The sequence below is a fragment of the Eriocheir sinensis genome, chromosome 21 (assembly GCF_024679095.1).
Source record: "Eriocheir sinensis breed Jianghai 21 chromosome 21, ASM2467909v1, whole genome shotgun sequence".
NCBI lineage: Eukaryota > Metazoa > Arthropoda > Malacostraca > Decapoda > Varunidae > Eriocheir > Eriocheir sinensis.
In genome coordinates this window covers 443,893-461,492 of record NC_066529.1, presented here as the reverse complement: position 1 = coordinate 461,492, position 17,600 = coordinate 443,893, and the positions used below count along the sequence as shown (strand labels likewise).

The 17,600-nt window shown below is 43.6% G+C and overlaps 1 protein-coding gene across 5 annotated transcripts in view; it reads right to left on the bottom strand.

Moving 5' to 3' along the window:
* The window catches only part of LOC127001467 (indian hedgehog protein-like), a 45,860-nt gene that overhangs the window by 11,640 nt on the left and 16,620 nt on the right, over positions 1-17,600 (bottom strand). For all 5 annotated transcript variants that reach the window (XR_007755294.1, XR_007755297.1, XR_007755296.1 and 2 more), the window contains exon 2: positions 9,650-9,738. Coding sequence is in view for 1 of the 5 variants with exons in the window: in XM_050865993.1 (XP_050721950.1) it covers positions 9,650-9,731 (82 nt within the window). In the remaining 4 variants the exon portion in view is untranslated. The remainder of the gene's footprint in view (positions 1-9,649; positions 9,739-17,600) is intronic.

Genomic DNA, 17,600 nt, shown 5'->3' with positions numbered 1-17,600 from the left:
TTCTTCTTTTTCTTCTTTGACGTGTTATTCAGTTACTTATGTTTGTTTCTGTAACTTATCGTCTTTATTTTTCTTACTTTTCTTTTTCAATATCCTTTTTATCTTCATTTCCTATCTTCCTCTCTTTTCCTAATGGCTTCCTTTTTTTCTTTTTATTCAGTTTCTTATATCTTTCCTTCGTTAACTTACTGCCTTTATCTGCCTATTCTTTTCAATATATTTTTTTACTTAATTTTCTTTCTTCCTTTTCCTATTGGCTTCTTTCTTTCTTTTTCTTCTTCGTCGAGGTATTATCCAGTTATGTTTCTCCTTCAGCATTTATTATCTATAGTTCATCTTCTTTTTATTCTTTTTACTAATTTCCTTTCTTTATTTCCTTTTCCTCTCGGCTCTTTTCTTTCTTCTCCTTCGCTGACTTTCATCCATTTTCGTTGACCTAATTTTCCGTTTTTTTTTGTCCATTCAGTTCACTGACCCCCGATTTTTTCCCTTCCACCCACGCTTTCCTCCTCCTCCTCCTCCTCTTCCTCCTCTTCTTCTTGTGTCCACCTTTTTCATCCCTCCCACCACCCTCTTTCCTTTCCCTTCCCTTCATCTGTCTTCCTCTTCGCATTTATTATTTTTTTGCCTCTCTCTCTCTCTCTCTCTCTCTCTCTCTCTCTCTCTCTCTCTCTCTCTCTCTCTCTCTCTCTCTCTCTCTCTCTCTCTCTCTCTCTCTCTCTCTCTCTCTCTCTCTCTCTCTCTCTCTCTCTCTCTCTCTCTCTCTCTCTCTCTCTCTCTCTCCCGGAAAAATTAAGGACGGGCCAGTGTGTGTGTGTGTGTGTGTGTGTGTGTGTGTTTGTTAGGCCCTGTCATATTAGATTTCGTGGGAGTGTAAGCAAAAAATGATTATATAGTTTCTTGTTTCTTTTGTTTTTTACCGATTGTTGTTGTTGTTATTATTATTATTATTATTATTATTATTATTATTATTATTATTATTATTATTATTATTATTATTATTATTATTATTATTATTATTATTATTATTGTTATTATTATTATTATATGCAAGTGTTTTTCTTCTTCTTTCTCTTCTTGTACTTGTTCTTTTTCTTCTTGTTCTTGTTCTTTTTGTTGTTGTTGTTGTTGTTGTTGTTGTTGTTGTTGTTGTTGTTGTTGTTGTTGTTGTTCTTCTTCTTCTTCTTCTTCTTCTTCTTCTTCTTCTTCTTGCTCTTCTTCTTCTTTTTCTTCTTTTTCTTCTCCCCTTCCAGAACAGATCACGGCTCGTACAGGAAATAAACAGTCGAAGGTCGTGATGGATGGCCGAAGGGGGGAGAATGGTCGAGAGAGAGAGAGAGAGAGAGAGAGAGAGAGAGAGAGAGAGAGAGAGAGAGAGAGAGAGAGAGAGAGAGAGAGAGAGAGAGAGAGAGAGTTCTTCGGGGTCATAAAAAAGAAAACGAGAATATGATGAACCTGTTAATGTTTTCATCTTTATTTTTTCTTGCTTGTATTCACTTTTTTTTGTTAGACTTTGTTGCTAATGACGAGATAATTTTATGTTCCTTTTATCTGTCTGTCTGTCTGTCTGTCTGTCTGTATATATGCATATATGTATGGATGTATGTCTCTCTCTCTCTCTCTCTCTCTCTCTCTCTCTCTCTCTCTCTCTCTCTCTCTCTCTCTCTCTCTCTCTCTCTCTCTCTCTCTCTCTCTCTTCTCTCTCTCTCTCGCACTTGACGAATTCCTTCCAAAACTTTTATTCCTTCGCTCGCTGCTAAAAATAAAAAGAATATAAAGTTTCCTTAATGCCAGTGATTATTTTGTTTTCTTTAGCCGCTTCAATGGAGCCACTTGATTTGGTATGCACTACATCTATGGAAAAGGAGGAAGAGGATGAGGAGGGAGAAGAAGAGGAAGAAAAACAAAGATGTGTTGAAAAATTGGGTTTCTGATTTCTTTCTATGAGAGGTAAAAGAAGGTGCCTACGATTGGCTCTAAGAGAAGGAAAGGAAGAGGAGAAGTAGGAGTAGGATGAGGACGAATAGACATAAATGCGTAAAGAGGCAACAGAAAGTCCGGTGCACACAGAAGGAGTTGCCTGCTTTTAATGATTAACTTTAATCGTCCGGCGCCTCAGTGACCTGCGGATCATTAAGATGTCAAGAGGAAGACGAAGTAAGAGGAGGGAGAAAAGTTGCTGGCTGCCCTGCATGTTGAATATTGAGAGAGAGAGAGAGAGAGAGAGAGAGAGAGAGAGAGAGAGAGAGAGAGAGAGAGAGAGAGAGAGAGAGAGAGAGAGAGAGAGAGAGAGAGAGAGAGAGAGAGAGAGAGAGAGATAATGTACAAATATTGCAGTTATGTACAGAAACTTTTATTTCACTCCTGTTACGATGGTTATATAAGTTGATAGTTTTTGCAATAAGTAATTTTACAGGAAGGTTGTTCAAGTAACGGATGACTTCGAAAAAACAACAACCTCTTGCCGATGCCTGTACTACATCGCCTTGCTGGAAGTTATAGATTTTTTTTTTCTAATAAACTAAGACAAACAGGAGGAGGAGGAGGAGGAGGAGGAGGTTATCAAGAGCATGGTATGACCTAAATTATCTGTCTGTTTGTCTTCAGCTTCGATAGAAACTGACTGAGCTTGACTGACGAGGAGGAGGATAAGGATAAGGAGGAGGACGAAGAGAAGATAGAGGAAGAGAAAGAGGAGGAGGAGGATAAGGAGGAAGGGGATGAGAAGCAGGAGTGGGAAGAGGGAAGGAAGGAAGGAAAGCACGATAAGGAAGGCAAGAAAAGTGGACATTGTGGATGAAAAGGTCAGGAGGAGGACTTGGGAATAGGAGGAGATCAGGGTTGGCTCGAGGAGGAGGAGGAGGAGGAGGAGGAGAGGAGGGTAACAAGGCAGTCTCAGGGAAGGGATTGCAGCGACTCTCCTGTCACGCCACACATATCCTGCCACAAGAAATAATAGTGTTCCTCCTCCTCTTCCTCCTCCTCCTCTTCCTCTTCCTCCTCTTCCTTCTCTTGCTTCTCCTTTCTTCCTTCTCTTTCTTGTTCTTGTTCCTTTTGTTCATTCTCGTTTCGGCGGGGTCTTAATCATGAGAGAGAGAGAGAGAGAGAGAGAGAGAGAGAGATCAAAGTTATCTTAAATGAGGTTGGTGTGTTCTTTACCTGCCTCAACCTCGATATTACGACATTGCTGTATAGTAACAAGACATTATTATTATTATTATTATTATTATTATTATTATTATTATTATTATTATTATTATTATTATTATTATTATTATTATTATTATTATTATCATTAATCCAAGGAAGACTAGTTGATTAAACCCCAGCCAGGAATCGAACCACAGCAGTGGCGCACGCGGCCGTCTCCGCTACACTGCTATTATTGTTATTAATTTCTTTTATTGCCGTTATTTCCATAATTTCTACTTTTACGATTACCATACGCGTCAGCTTCATGTCTGCTTGGATGGAGACAGGCGAAAATCAAGGCGTGCTCGTCAGCTCCCCGTCCCCCGGGCATCAGACGGAAGACGAGGATGAAGAGTACCTGCAGCATTGGATTCTCCGCCTGACGCAGCAGGAGATGGACAGCCTCGAGACGGTGGGGTTTCTGGGCATCGGCGTGTACGGTGCCGTCAGCCTCGTCCAGTACCAGGGGTCACTGGCCGCCCGGAAAAGCTTCCGCGACGAGTCATCGGCGCGGGAGTTGCTGTGGGAGGCGCGCCTCATGCTGGAGCTGGATGGGGCCGGCGGTGCGCCCCGCGTGCTGGCACTGTGCCCCGCCCCGCCCATGCTACTAATGGAGTTTGTCGGCGACAAGTACAACAAATACATCACGGGGTGCTCCGTGGGCGGGTTCCTGGACTCGGTGATCAGCATCTCGGAGTGCCTCGCGGAGCTCCACGCCGCGGGGATCATCCACAACGACCTCAAGGCGGACAACGTCACCTTCAGCGGCACCCTTGACCGTCCCGTCTTTCACATCATCGACTATGGACTGTCCTGCCGCTCGGAGCGCGTCGTTGGCCCTTTCGTGTCCCGCGATCCCTACTACCACTCCGAGGAGCACGCCTCCCACATGCCCAGAGGCAAGGACTTCTGGGTAGCCCCCGAGGTGCTAGGGGGCTTGCCGCCGACGCCTGCCAGTGACGTCCACAGCCTAGGTGCGCTGGTGGTCCGCGCACTGCGCTACTGTCGCCACGGCTTCCTGCTGCGCTACGTGGACCGGCTGACCGCCTGGTGCATGCAGCGGCTGGCCTCGCGCCGGCCCGCCGCGGCACAGGTGGCGGACGCCGTCAGGCGTTTCAGGAATACTCTGGCGCCGGAACAGCGTGACGCTGGCTTGGGCGGCTGAGAAGGGACGCCCCCAACGGTGTTTCTGACTCAGAGGGAGGGAGCGGGGTGAGGGTGCAGAGAGGCCAGTTTTATATGGAGGTTAGCTTAGATTAGGTTAGGGTGAGTAACGTGTTACCAGCAGAAAGAGTAATATGAAAGAAGAAATATTATAGCATACCTCAAACATCCTCGTCTCCTTCCTCCTTAGTACTATTAATACTTTTGCTTCAACTTTTTGTAAATCGTCTCCCTTCTTGTGCATGGTATATTTTTCTTTAGTTAACAATTGCCACGATTTAACTTCCTATGCGAACGGGATCTCTCTCTCTCTCTCTCTCTCTCTCTCTCTCTCTCTCTCTCTCTCTCCATCGTAACTTTTGTCGCCTACAGGTGTTAAAAAATTCCCATGCTAATGAGTTTCCTTCACCCAGATAAATATTTATTATAATGAATGCACTAACTTGTAAATGAGGGAAAAGGGATAGCGGTGTTTGTGTTGTGTGTGTGTGTGTGTGTGTGTGTGTGTGATTCACCACGGGCTGATCATGTGTTGGACTCGTAATCGCCAGCAGGTACCCTCCCGACATGAGCAAGTGCTCTTTATCGTCGATCTATGGGTACTGCCAGGACCTCACACACCACACACTCGATCCCCCTTGCTCAAGGGTGGACAGTAACCACTCCTAGTCAACGGAAAGAATCCGGCCTGAGCGGACTGGAACCGCCGCCCTGTCAGACCGTGAAGCCTGGCAGCGCAGCGCTGTACCAGTTGTGCCACGGAGGTGTGTGTGTGTGTGTGTGTGTGTGTGTAAGAGAGAGAGAGAGAGAGAGAGAGAGAGGATAAATAATTTAGTCTGACATAATGAGAAAGCGACACACACACACACACACACACACACACACACACACACACACACACACACACACACACACACACACACACACACACACACACTCTGGTTCCTCTCTTTCCCTCTGAGGCTAAAAATAGAAACGACTGTGACCGAAATACCAGAGAGGAGGAGGAGGAGGAGGAGGAGGAGGCTTGACTGGAAAACAGGACGCTAGTGAAAACAGACTTTGGACTTTATCATCCTCAGGGCTTGACATTAAAGTCGGAAGAGGAAAATGAGGAGGAGGAGGAGTAGTAGTAGGAGAAGGAGGAGGAGGAGGAGGAGAGAAGGAGGAGCAGGAGTAGGAGGGGGAAGAAGAAGAAAAAGATGAAAAAAGTAAAAAGAAAGAGAAACAAGAAGAAAAAAAAGGAGGAGGAGGAGGAGGAGGAAGAAGAAAAAGATGAAAAAAGTAAAAAGAAAGAGAAACAAGAAGAAAAAAAAGAGGAGGAGGAGGAGGAGGAGACTATATCAGACACAGGAGGTGGAGGCAGGAGAGGAGGGAATGGCTAAAGAGGTCAGAGGGAGGGAATAAAAGAGAGAGAAAGAGGATAAAAACAGAAGGATCAGCAGGAGGAAAATGAGGAGGTAATTGGAAGGAGCGAGAGGGAGTGCACGAGAGGAGAGAATAACCGGAGGAAGAGGAGGAGGAGAAGAAGGAGGAGGAAGAGGAGGAAAGTGGAAGGAGTTAATAAGCAGGAGGGAAGGAAGGGCGGCGGAATATAAGGGTCTACGCAAGGAAAGTATGAAAAAGAAAGAAAAGAACTGTAGCGTAATTTTCCCGCTCTTTAAAAAGGTTGCTGCGGCGGTAAAAATAACACACACACACACACACACACACACACACACACACACACACACACACACACGTAATCTGTAACCAAATAAGGAAAAAAAAAACCGAAGAAAAAAATGCGGGTGTCCAAATTGTTGAGAGAGAGAGAGAGAGAGAGAGAGAGAGAGAGAGAGAGAGAATTTTGGAGGTTAGCCAGAGGTGAGAGAGTGGAAGGAAACACGGAATCAATGTAGTAGTGGTCGTGATGGAAAGGGGGGGAAAGAGAGGTGCTGTAGGGAAGGAAGGTGTTGTATAAGGCAGAGGAATGGAGGGGAAGGAGAGTGAGGAACGCGAGGAGGAGGGAAGGAAAGAATATAGAACTCAAGGATAATGCAGAGAAGGGAAAGGAAAAACAGGAGGGGGGGATACTTTCTAAGAGGTACAGAGAACGGGTATAGAAAGTAATAAAAAAAGAAAGAACACAAGGAGGGAGGGTTTGAAGGAAAAGAACGAAAGGAGGGAGGGAGGGATGAAGAACGAGGAAATGATGGAGGGAGGAGAAAAGGAAGAGGAAGGTTAGAGGAGGCTGGAAAAAGGGAGACGAAGTTGAGTGGAGAAGGAGGAGGAGGAGGAGGAGGAAGAGGAGGAGGAGCTGGAGGGGCGGTGAAGGGTTAGATAATGGAGAAAATTGTGGGTAGACACGCGGCCAATGTCTGGTATCGAATTAGTTATATAACACCCAGGTACACACACACACACACACACACACACACACACACACACACACACACACACACACACAATAGCACTTACGCAGAGCAGTCTAATTTTATAATGATGCAATTAAACGACAGAACAATTAAACTTATTCATTAGTTGGTACAGTGTTGTCCCGCTCTGTTTTATTTATTTCGTTTTCCTTCTCGATTTACTTTTCTTCCCCGTCATTATGTAGGTAGGGTCTTTGGGTATATAGGTATTTTATAGTGTGTGTCTCTAAGTTATTTTTAACACTAATAAGCCTAGAACGTTTCTCATTAATTAAACTCGTGGGATATGTTTTCTCACTAACATGAAATAAAAATCGGAGCCGCGTTATACTGCTCCGGAAAAAAAATATTAAGATTAGTAAACATAATAAAAGACTATAGTAAAAGAAGATAATATATAGAAATAGAAAATGGATCTCACTTTACATATATTTACCCGAGGTCCGGACTAAGGATGAAAGCTGAAGTGTTGACATCCTCTAACAATAGAATATCATGCGGTCAGTAGCCTTGACACACCTTACGTTACTCTTGTTATTTCCCTATTTTTCTTGCAGCGCTTCCCACTTTGTCACGTAGCCCAGGTGTGTTCAGGCAGGTGTGTGAGGCAGCGTGTAGCGAATTGTCCATTGGTGCGGCGGGGGCGTTGTGCAAGGGTGTTGAGGCAGCTTTGTGAGGGCAGTGTCAAGTGAATTATCCATTGATAGATAGATAGATAGATAGACAGATAGATGGATAGACAGATAGATAGATATAGATAGATAGATAGATAGATAAATACACATACATATATACACATACATATATGATAGTTGTTTTGATCCATTTTTAAACCGTTTTTCCTGTTGCTATATACTGTAAGGGATAGACGAATTGGTGTCTGTGTAAGCAGAGAGAAAAGTCTGTTAAAGTTACGGGAAAGTCAATTCGTAATTCTATAAATGTTAACGTCAGATGTGTTGTCATGCTGTCAGTTTATCGAACTCTACTTCTTTTTCCTCCCTTTTTCCATCAGCTCCAGGCGGACACGATGTGCTGGTTTACGGTTATTGTTATTTAACATTCTTCCCTGACTGTCTTTTCCTCCCCTCAGGCGGAGACAACAGGTGGTGGTCGCCGGCGCGGGTCGGGGGTCACATGGGGACTGCCGATAGTAAGCCGTCGGGGTCGTGCCTTGACACAGGGCAGGACGCGATGGGCTGAACTCCCACTGAGCCTTCAATGTGACCCTCCTCCCACCACCGCCTCCACCACTGCCTCCACCGCCGTCTCCACCGCCGCCACTCCCTTAAGGTAAATGACAGTTTCTTTTAGTTTGTTATGTAGTAACTGTATTCGTGTTGATTGTTTTCTAAAATTATCGCGAGGGAAACTTAAGAAAGCCATATCCATGATCATTTTTTGAAAATTTAATGTTTTAGAGAGTATACGTTAGAGTCCCTTAACCCTGCGTCTCCACCACCACCGTGTCGAGAACGCCAAGAAAAGGCACGTGAAAGTTTTTTTACTGCGCCGTGAAGTTCGTTAACTATTGATAATACTTGGTACGGAGATAAATTATGGGGAGTAGAAACTTTGGGAAACCTCCTACGCGCATTTAAAATAATACCAAGTTTCTGGCGCTCTGAAGTAGTTATGTAGTACCTACTTGATATTAATAATGGCTTATTCTTCAAAGACGCGTCTCTTGATATATATATATACACTCCTTGCGGCAAGATGAAGCGTCAGAGGCAATAGTATAATTTTAGTCCACTGTGTAAACGCGGAAGCTCGGACGAGTGCACATCCCATCAGGAGAGTGGCGAAAATAAAGGTGCTTGCTTTGGCGAAAATGAAGGTGCTTGCTTTGGTGTGGGTATGTGCTTGGTCAGTAAGGTGTCAGTATGTGCTTGGTCAGTCAAGTGTCAGTATGTGCTTGGTCAATCAGAAGTCAGTATGTGCTTAGTTAATCATGAGAGAGGTGAAGCTAAAGGTCCTTGTTTTTGTATTAATATATGTATTAATATGGGTGTTATTGCTGCAGGAGCGAAAGATGGTGGCGATTTCATTATTTAGCAGGGAGAAAGGTCTGTACGGTATGGATTTTTACCTATTTTCGTGTATGGAGGTGTAAAAAATGCTGCCGAGTTACTGATTTTGTGTACCCGTGGAAGTGGAGGAGATTGTTAACATGAAGGAACGCGCTGTTATTATCATTATCGTCAAATTTAGGAATAGAAAAGTTTATGGCATACTTGATGAGGCATTGTGGACTTTTCCCCTGTTTTCTTTTCGTATTTAGGTACACGAAGGAGAGGAGAACCATTATCACCTCTACTCCTACACGAGATGGTGCTGATACATAGACAGAAAGATATGATAGGTATAAATTGTTAGGGATGCACATTGATAGACACACAGATAGATATATACATGAAGAGCTTGTTGACTGACCACACGCCTGCAGTAATGAATTTTTAAGTACATCGAGTCGTAATTTACAGCAAGAGCGCAGATCCATCAAGCATGTCATCACCGTCATTATCGCCCATTATCACACCACTGCATGACTAAGGCTTTTTCCAATGTTTTTTCGCGCTTCTCTTTAACTGTCGGATGGTTGTATATTCCTTGTTCCCCGGCAGACGTTACTGTTCCTTCCATTTACCTGTTTTTTTTGTTTGCCCTGACCTCCTGGGTTGCTACGATGTTACTTGGGTTGTCCATCTCCTATCAGCTCCGTTTATGATGTTAAGCAACCTTAGTTCACCCCCGCCCCCACACAAACACACAAATTTATCCGTCACCAGAGCCCCAAATCTCATTCGTATAAAGGGTACTGGCTGGGGATCGCAAGTCCAGCACGTGATCAGACCATAATGAATAACACGTACCCTGTTGGTGGTGGGGCAGCGCCAGAGCCTGAGAGAAGACCAGGGTCACCAGTAGCAGGCGGCATCCTCCCCCCAGGGTCATGGTCACTCTGTGAGGGGAGAGAGTCGGGTTATTGAAGGGGTAATGAGACGGGGGGGAAGTTGGAGGGGAGAGGGTAAGGAGAAGGGTAGGGTAGAGATAATTGTTACTAAGGGACGAGGTCAAGGGGTATAGCAGTATTTAAAACAACATAAAGAAAGAAAATGTATACGTATTATAGGTTAAGAGTGCGTAATGGAAGGACAGTGTTTCCCTCTGTTGAAATGTTGCTAAGCTCAAGACCCTGAAGGGAATGTGTGTCCTCTGGAAAGACAGATGTAGGAGTTTCTTTTTTCCTTTTTTTATTATATCCTTGAAATGTTTGGGTCACGTGTCTCTCACACACACACACACAAACACACACACACACACGTCCGGCTTAATTATCTTATTCCATTAATGTGTGTGTGTGTGTGTGTGTGTGTGTGTGTGTGTATTTTAATGGTGACAGTTGCTGCATCGGGGAAGGGTACCAATTATATTATTATTATTATTATTATTATTATTATTATTATTATTATTATTATTATTATTATTATTATTATTATTATTATTATTATTATTAATTTGATTACCATTATTATTAAAATGGTGATTATGTAGATGGTGTTGGTAATGATGATGATGTTGGTGATATTTGTTTTTTTATGATAATAAGGATGAAGAACATGGACACACGATGCAACAGGCGAGAGAATGTTTGTTGATCACCAGTCAGTATTCTTCGGAAGAAAGGCTTTTGAGCTAATAGGACTGATCTATGGGTATACGACTTGGACCCCCAGAGGCGTACGGGACCCTTCCGATCCCGAAAAACGTTTGGTTGTCCGAAAAATGTTTTGCCTGCACCCTCACCCCAGCCCCCCCGGCTCGTACGCCTATTCATCTAACGCTATAACAGTCTATAACACCGCGCTGCTCGCTCCGCTCTCCCTCTTTGTCCATCTCTGTCTCTTATCCCTGTTCATAGCCTCGCTCGCCCCTTCCTCGCCTCACTCAGGGAAGGGATAGCATAGTGGTCTTTCTATTAGCATTATCAATCAAATACAGCATGCTAAGGGACGAGGAAACAGTTAAAACAGAGGGAAAGCATGTAGATTCGCTGGGCTGCCCCGTCATGTGCCTGACTGCCTGTTGTAATGTCTCCGCTTCTCCTCACGGCTCCCGCAGGAGAAAGAGAGAGCACGGTGAGATTGCTATACTCATTAAGCACCAGACGAACCGTATACAACAAGTGAGAGAGCGAGGAAACAGTTCATTCAATGAGGGAAAGCATGTACAGTTTCTCCGCGCTGCGCCCTGTGTGGTGGTGACTCGCACGCCTCGCCTAGCCGCCCCACTCTCCGCTCAGGGAAGGGAGAGTGTAAATATTTAGAGTTGTGGGCTTTCTATACTCATTATCAGTCATTTATTAGTGGCAGGAACGTGGGAACAGGTCAGACAAAGACGAAGGCATGTAGTACCACCACTGTGTCCATCCTGGCAGCCCGCACTGAGGGCGTCACGGGCTAGGCGGCGAGAGCGGGGCAACAACCCGTTTTATGTTTTGCTGTTGGCTCTCAGTGGACGGCCGCCCGAAAAATGCCCTATTCTTCCTCCTCCTGTGGACTCTTGGACCTCTCCTGAGCCCAATAGCACCATTTAATTTTGGGTGTTAGGTACACAGTGGCCGTTGCTTACGTTCACCTGTTGCATTGGGTTTCGTGGGCAAGGTCGCTAACCCCTTCTGTACGCGTAGACTAAGATATTCTTCCTCACCAAACATCTTTTATAACGCAGCTCTATATGATTACAGGTTAAATATTTCCTTGTAACTTGTACCTGTCCGCTGCTGTTCATCCTCGCCGGCACATAGTTGTCTCAAACGTACTGAAGGGTGAGCAGCGCACATTGCACCTTCATGAGTCACCTTCACGCCGCCTTCAGCCAGGCACGATGTCGAAAGCTGAGTTTTCTTTATCATGTCTCTTTTATCTTGCTCTTTCTGGTGCTTTTCACGCGGAGGTGAGCATCGAGGAGCTTCTGGTGAATGTTACACACGCAATGGAGTAGCAAGAGAGGGTGTGTGGAGGCTGTGGAGGTAGGGAGCCGTGTGTTGGGGAGGGTGGATGAGCGGCGAAGGGAGGGACACGGAGGTGGAGACGACACACGGGGATGGCCAGCGATTGCCTTCGTCCTATAGCTTTCCGGGCTGTTCTTGATGTGGATACTGCTTAATTATACATAAAGAAGCATGATACAGGAGTGATAGCCGCCTGCGGAGGGCTGTGTGGCGGAGGGAAGGGATGGGGCACGAGGTGACGTATGGCAATCCTCGTTTGTTATTCCCTGCGGGCCTCACGAGCTGAATCAGTCGCCTATAGTGAATATTTGCTGTTACTGTCCACACGAGGCGTAATCTATTAGTAGCATCGGGCCAGAATAACCTGTATTTATCAAACAGTATGTGGTGGTCGTCTCACAGCCATGGGCAAGCCCTCAAGGAACACATCGACGTAGTATAAGCGGCCTCTACTCGCCCCTATCTTTTCATTCATCCTCAAAGCCCCGCCCGCCGTCCATCGGCTGTCCTCTATCCTCACCCTCCTCACCCGCCCTTGCTCCCTGGTATAACATACTTCTCACCCTGAAATTTATGACTGTATCTTCAGTGCAATGTTCTTCAACCATTTCTCATTTTGTGACTGACTTATACCTTGGGCATCTGCCTCACGACACGCAGGCAAGCCTCGGGCACCATTTTGTATCGGGAGGCAGCGAGCCCCCCTTCCGCACGCCCCGCAGCCAGCCACGATGTCGAAAGCTGAATTTTCTTTATAATGTCCCTTTTATCTGACTTTTTCTGGTGCTTTTCATGCGGAGGTGAGCATCGAGGAGCTTCTGGTGAATGTTATACGCGTAATGCAGCAGCAAGAGAGGGTGTGTGGAGGCTGTGGAGGCAGGGAGCAGTGTGTTGGGGAGGGAGGATGCGAGGCGAAGGGAGGGACACGGTGGTGGAGACGACACACGGGGATGACCAGCGATTACCTTCGTTCTATGGCTCTGCGGGGTCTTCTTGATGTGGATGCTGTCTAACTATACACAAAAAGGTATGATACAGCAGTGATAGACGCCTGCGTTGGGCTGTGTAGCGGAGGGAAGGGATGGGGCAGACGGTGACATATGGCAATCCTTGTTTGCTATCTTCGACGGACTCACGGGTTGAATCAGATTCTGTCGCCTGGTGAATATTTGCTGTTTCTGTCCACACGGGGCGTAATACAGTAGTAGCATCGGGCGGGAATAAGCTGAGAGTATATGACAGTATGTGGTGGTCGTCTCACAGCCATGGGCAAGCTCTTAAAGGAACACATCGACGTAGTATAAACGACCTCTCCTCGCCCCAACATTTCATTCATTCTCAAAGCCCCGCCCACCATCCATCGCCTGTCCTCAACCTCCTTCGTTCTCTGATTCAGCATACTTTTCACCCTCAAACTGTCTTTAGTGCAACGTTCTTAAACCATTTCTCGTTCTATGACTCTACGACTGACTTTTATCATGAGCATCAGCCTCACGACATATTTGAAAGCCTTGGAGCAGAGCAAGGCGTCCCGGAGAATCTCGGCAGCCAGGTGCCTCGGTAACACAGCCACATGGGCACCCTACATAACGTTGACGTGTGGTGTGATTGCTTAACAGTGGAACACGTGAATGGATTGAGAGATGAACCGTGAATGTGTGTGTGTGTGTGTGCATGGGCATACGGGACCCTTCTCATCTGGGGGGCTGAACTCTGCCTGAAAAATGTTTGCCTGAAAAATGTTTTCCCTGTAAATTCAAACAATTATATATATATATATATATATATATATATATATATATATATATATATATATATATATATATATATATATATATATATATATATATATATATACACACACACACACACACACACACATGAAGGTTAATTGCTAAAGAAGTCTGAAATGCGGTCGTGTGTTGAGAGAGAGAGAGAGAGAGAGAGAGAGAGAGAGACGTATTTCATGCCACAGTCACACGGTAAATGGTTTGGGTAAAAAGTTTGCTCGTTCAGACTGATGGAAAAAGAGTGGGAGAGAAGAAAAGGGAAGAGGAAGAGGAAAAGGAGGAGGAGCAGGAGGAGGAGGAGGTGATGGTGGTTGTTGATAAAAGAAATAAAAGTCTGAGAAAAAGAAAAGAACTACACTATAACAATAACAATAACAATAGCTAGAACTTTTGCTACTACTACTACTACTACTACTACTACTACTACTACTACTTCTGCTACTACCATAACTGTCTCTGCTCCTTCTCTTCCTCCTCCTACTCCTCCTCAAACTATTACTACTTCTACTACTACTAATAATGATCAAAATAATAGGAAAATACAAAAAAAATATTTGATGACTGATTTCTACGAAGAACATCATAACAGAAAACAGATTCCCTCATAACTAGAATACTTTACTCAGTGGCTTGTTTACTTCCACGAGGGACGGGAAGAGATTATAAATGATCGAAAAAAGAACGAGAATTATTAGGTGAAGAAGCAAAGTGTTGTCGAAGAGAAGGGAGGAGGAGAAGATGATGCAGACAAAGATGAAGAAGAGGAAGAAGGAGGAGGATAGGAACGAATGGAAAGATAAATAGAAGGTCTTCACAATACGTGCATCGTCCTGGAAAATTACGATCACCAATCTTGATTATCGTAAATAAAGGAGATGGGGGAGGAAAGTTTTTTGGAGGGTGGGGGGTGTATTGGGGTACTCTCTCTCTCTCTCTCTCTCTCTCTCTCTCCATCGTAACTTTTGTCGCCTACAGGTGTTAAAAAATTCCCATGCTAATGAGTTTCCTTCACCCAGGTAAATATTTATTATAATGAATGCACTAACTTGTAAATGAGGGAGAAGGGATAGCGGTGTTTGTGTTGTGTGTGTGTGATTCACCACGGTGTGTGTATCTAGACACACAACACATAAGAATCATACTCAGAGAACAACATGCAATCGTCGTGTAGTTAACTTGTTGCTTCACTATTTATTTTTTGTATATATGTGTGTGTGTGTGTGTGTGTGTGTGTGTGTGTGTGTGTGTGTGTGTGTGTGTGTGTGTGTGTGAGATTGTGCGTTTGTCGTTTATTGTGCAAAGAAGAACCGTATTTCACCCAAAGCTGTCAGGTATACAATTTTTTTTCTTTCTCGTGTGTGTGTGTGTGTGTGTGTGTGTGTGTGTGTGTGTGTGTGTGTGTGTGTGTGTGTCCATCTTTTGCCCTCCGGAATGGAAGCTTTTCCTTTTATTCAGTTTTAATCCGTTTGTGAATACGGATTGAGGTCGAGGGAGCGGAAAAAAGAAAAAAATATATAAGAAAACAGAAAAAATAATAAAAATATGTGTATATGTGTCTAGATTGCCAGTAAATACGGTAATGTTTAGTAGACAAATATGTACCCGAATTAAATAAAGGAAAACAAATAAATATACAGATATACTGATTAAAAGAACTATATTGATTTTCTTCCTTCACTACCCTCACTCCTTAAATCGAGGTTTAGTATATTAAAAAAACAGGTTAATGAGAAAGAGACGTGAGCTTCTGAAATATCGTACTATTTTTTCAAATTTTCTCAAGTAGTAGCAGGAATGAATGTACGAGTGCATGTCTGTCTGTATGTATGTATATAATTTTTTCACTTCGCTTTTTCAGTAACCTTCAATGACGTATTCACCTTTTACTCGCATTGTCGGTCAGTCAGTCAGTCAGTCAGTCAGTATCAGTTAACGGACTTTTTTTTAACATCTACTTTTTGTTGCCCTTGAGTTGCTCTGTGCTGTAAAAAAAAGTCAGTCAGTCAGTCAGTTAGTCAGTCAGTCAGTAAGTAAGTTAGTATCAGTTAAGGGACTTTTTCTACATCTTCTTTTTGTTGCCCTTGAGTTGCTCTGTGCTGTAAAAAAAAGTCAGTCAGTCAGTTAGTCAGTCAGTCAGTCAGTCAGTATCAGTTAGCGGGCTTTTTTTTTTACATCTTCTTTTTGTTGCCCTTGAGTTGCTCTGTGCTGTAAAAAAAGTCAGTCAGTCAGTCAGTCACTTATCCCAGCTCACCTGTCCATCATTTTTAGTTACAGGTACGCACGTTCTCGCCCACTCCCTCCCTCATTCCATCAGTCAGCCGATCAGCCAGTCAGCCACTCATGCAAATCTCTACATAATGCTTGCTGGCCGCCCAATCACCAGCTTGTATCGCTATCATATCTTTGCTATCACATTTTGTTATCAGATTCTCTCTCTCTCTCTCTCTCTCTCTCTCTCTCTCTCTCTCTCTCTCTCTCTCTCTCTCTCTCTCTCTCTCTCTCTCTCTCTCTCTCTCTCTCTCTCTCTCTCTCTCTCTCTCTCTCTCTCTGTGTCTCATCGTTATTTGCATGTGTATCACTGGACGTATTGAGGTCATATATTTTTTTCGTTAACAGGAGTAGAAGGAAGCACTCTGTCTTCCTCTGGTCTGTCCTCCAAGAAGAATCGAGTTTATCCATTCAGGGCCACTTTCACAGTTCGCCATGAGGGGTTAATAAGCCTCCAAACCAATACAAAAGACTTCGAATATTCCTTGGGTGGTGTTTTTGTGTTCATATTTAAGAATCTTGAGGAAACCATGCGGGAAATCTATTGTGTATCTTGTCTTGCATCGAAAACCTAACCATTGTGAAGTGTAGGAAATTGAACAGTTTGGTTCAGGTGATTACAAAGCCACTGTGTTGGACTGTGGCTCTCGCTCACCTTTTCTTTCCGTTAGTCAGTTAGTGTGCTATGCGGGTGAGTGAATGCGTATCTCAGGTGTGTTGATCTGAGTGAGCGAGGGGAGTAAGGTCTCTGAGCTTCGGGTTGGAGGCTGTTGTTGTGTTGTCTACGGGCGTCAGGTGCATCGGTGGGCGTTTACTAGTTGGTTGGGTTAATGCTTTTGTTTGTTAATTGACGAAGAGCTGAGTTACACGCCTTGTTTTTTGCTTCAGTTTGGTTTTGTTGATGTGTATTCCTCTTTTAATGCACGTGTATAAATTTATCTAAAGTGATCGATTAGTTTTGGTGATTGTTGAGAAAGTTTTCGATCTTGCTTCTGTTGGTTTCTTTATCAATATATAGTTACTCCACTGTACTGTTGATTAAGGCGTGAATTCCTTGCTAATTTGGTTAGATAAGGGTATATTAGAAAACATTTTTTTTCATTGACATAGATAGATAGATAAATATATTGAAAGTAGATAGATATTTATGTAGATAGACAGACAGGTAGGTAGGTAGGCCGATTGATAGATATATTAATAAACAGGCAGATAGTTATATATGTTTATGTATTCATGTATTTAGATGTTTGGACAATTGGCAGACAGAGAGAATCGTTTGTTATATTTAGTTGTCAAATATGGGTGATGATTTCGCCTCATTAGTCGTTTAATTAGCAAGGGAACATTATAAGTTTTGTGGGTATGAGGTTGTAATTGTTTACCGGGGATGGCAGGGAGACTTCATCGTTAATTTAATTAACCTTTTGCTTTTGTTGTGAGGGAATACACGATTATTCATTACCTAAAACATACTTAGAGATAGATAGTTATGTAGATAGATAGATAGATAGATAATTATATAAATAAATACACAGATTGATAGATAGATAAAGATAGATAGACAGATAGATAGATAGATAGATAGACTGATAGAGATAGATAGATAGATAAATAGATAGATAGATAGATAGAGATAGAGAGAGAGAGTAAAACCACACACACACACACACACACACACACACACACGCACACATACACACACACTCATACACACACAAAAATGCGTTGATATATGCAAATAGGCAATTAAAT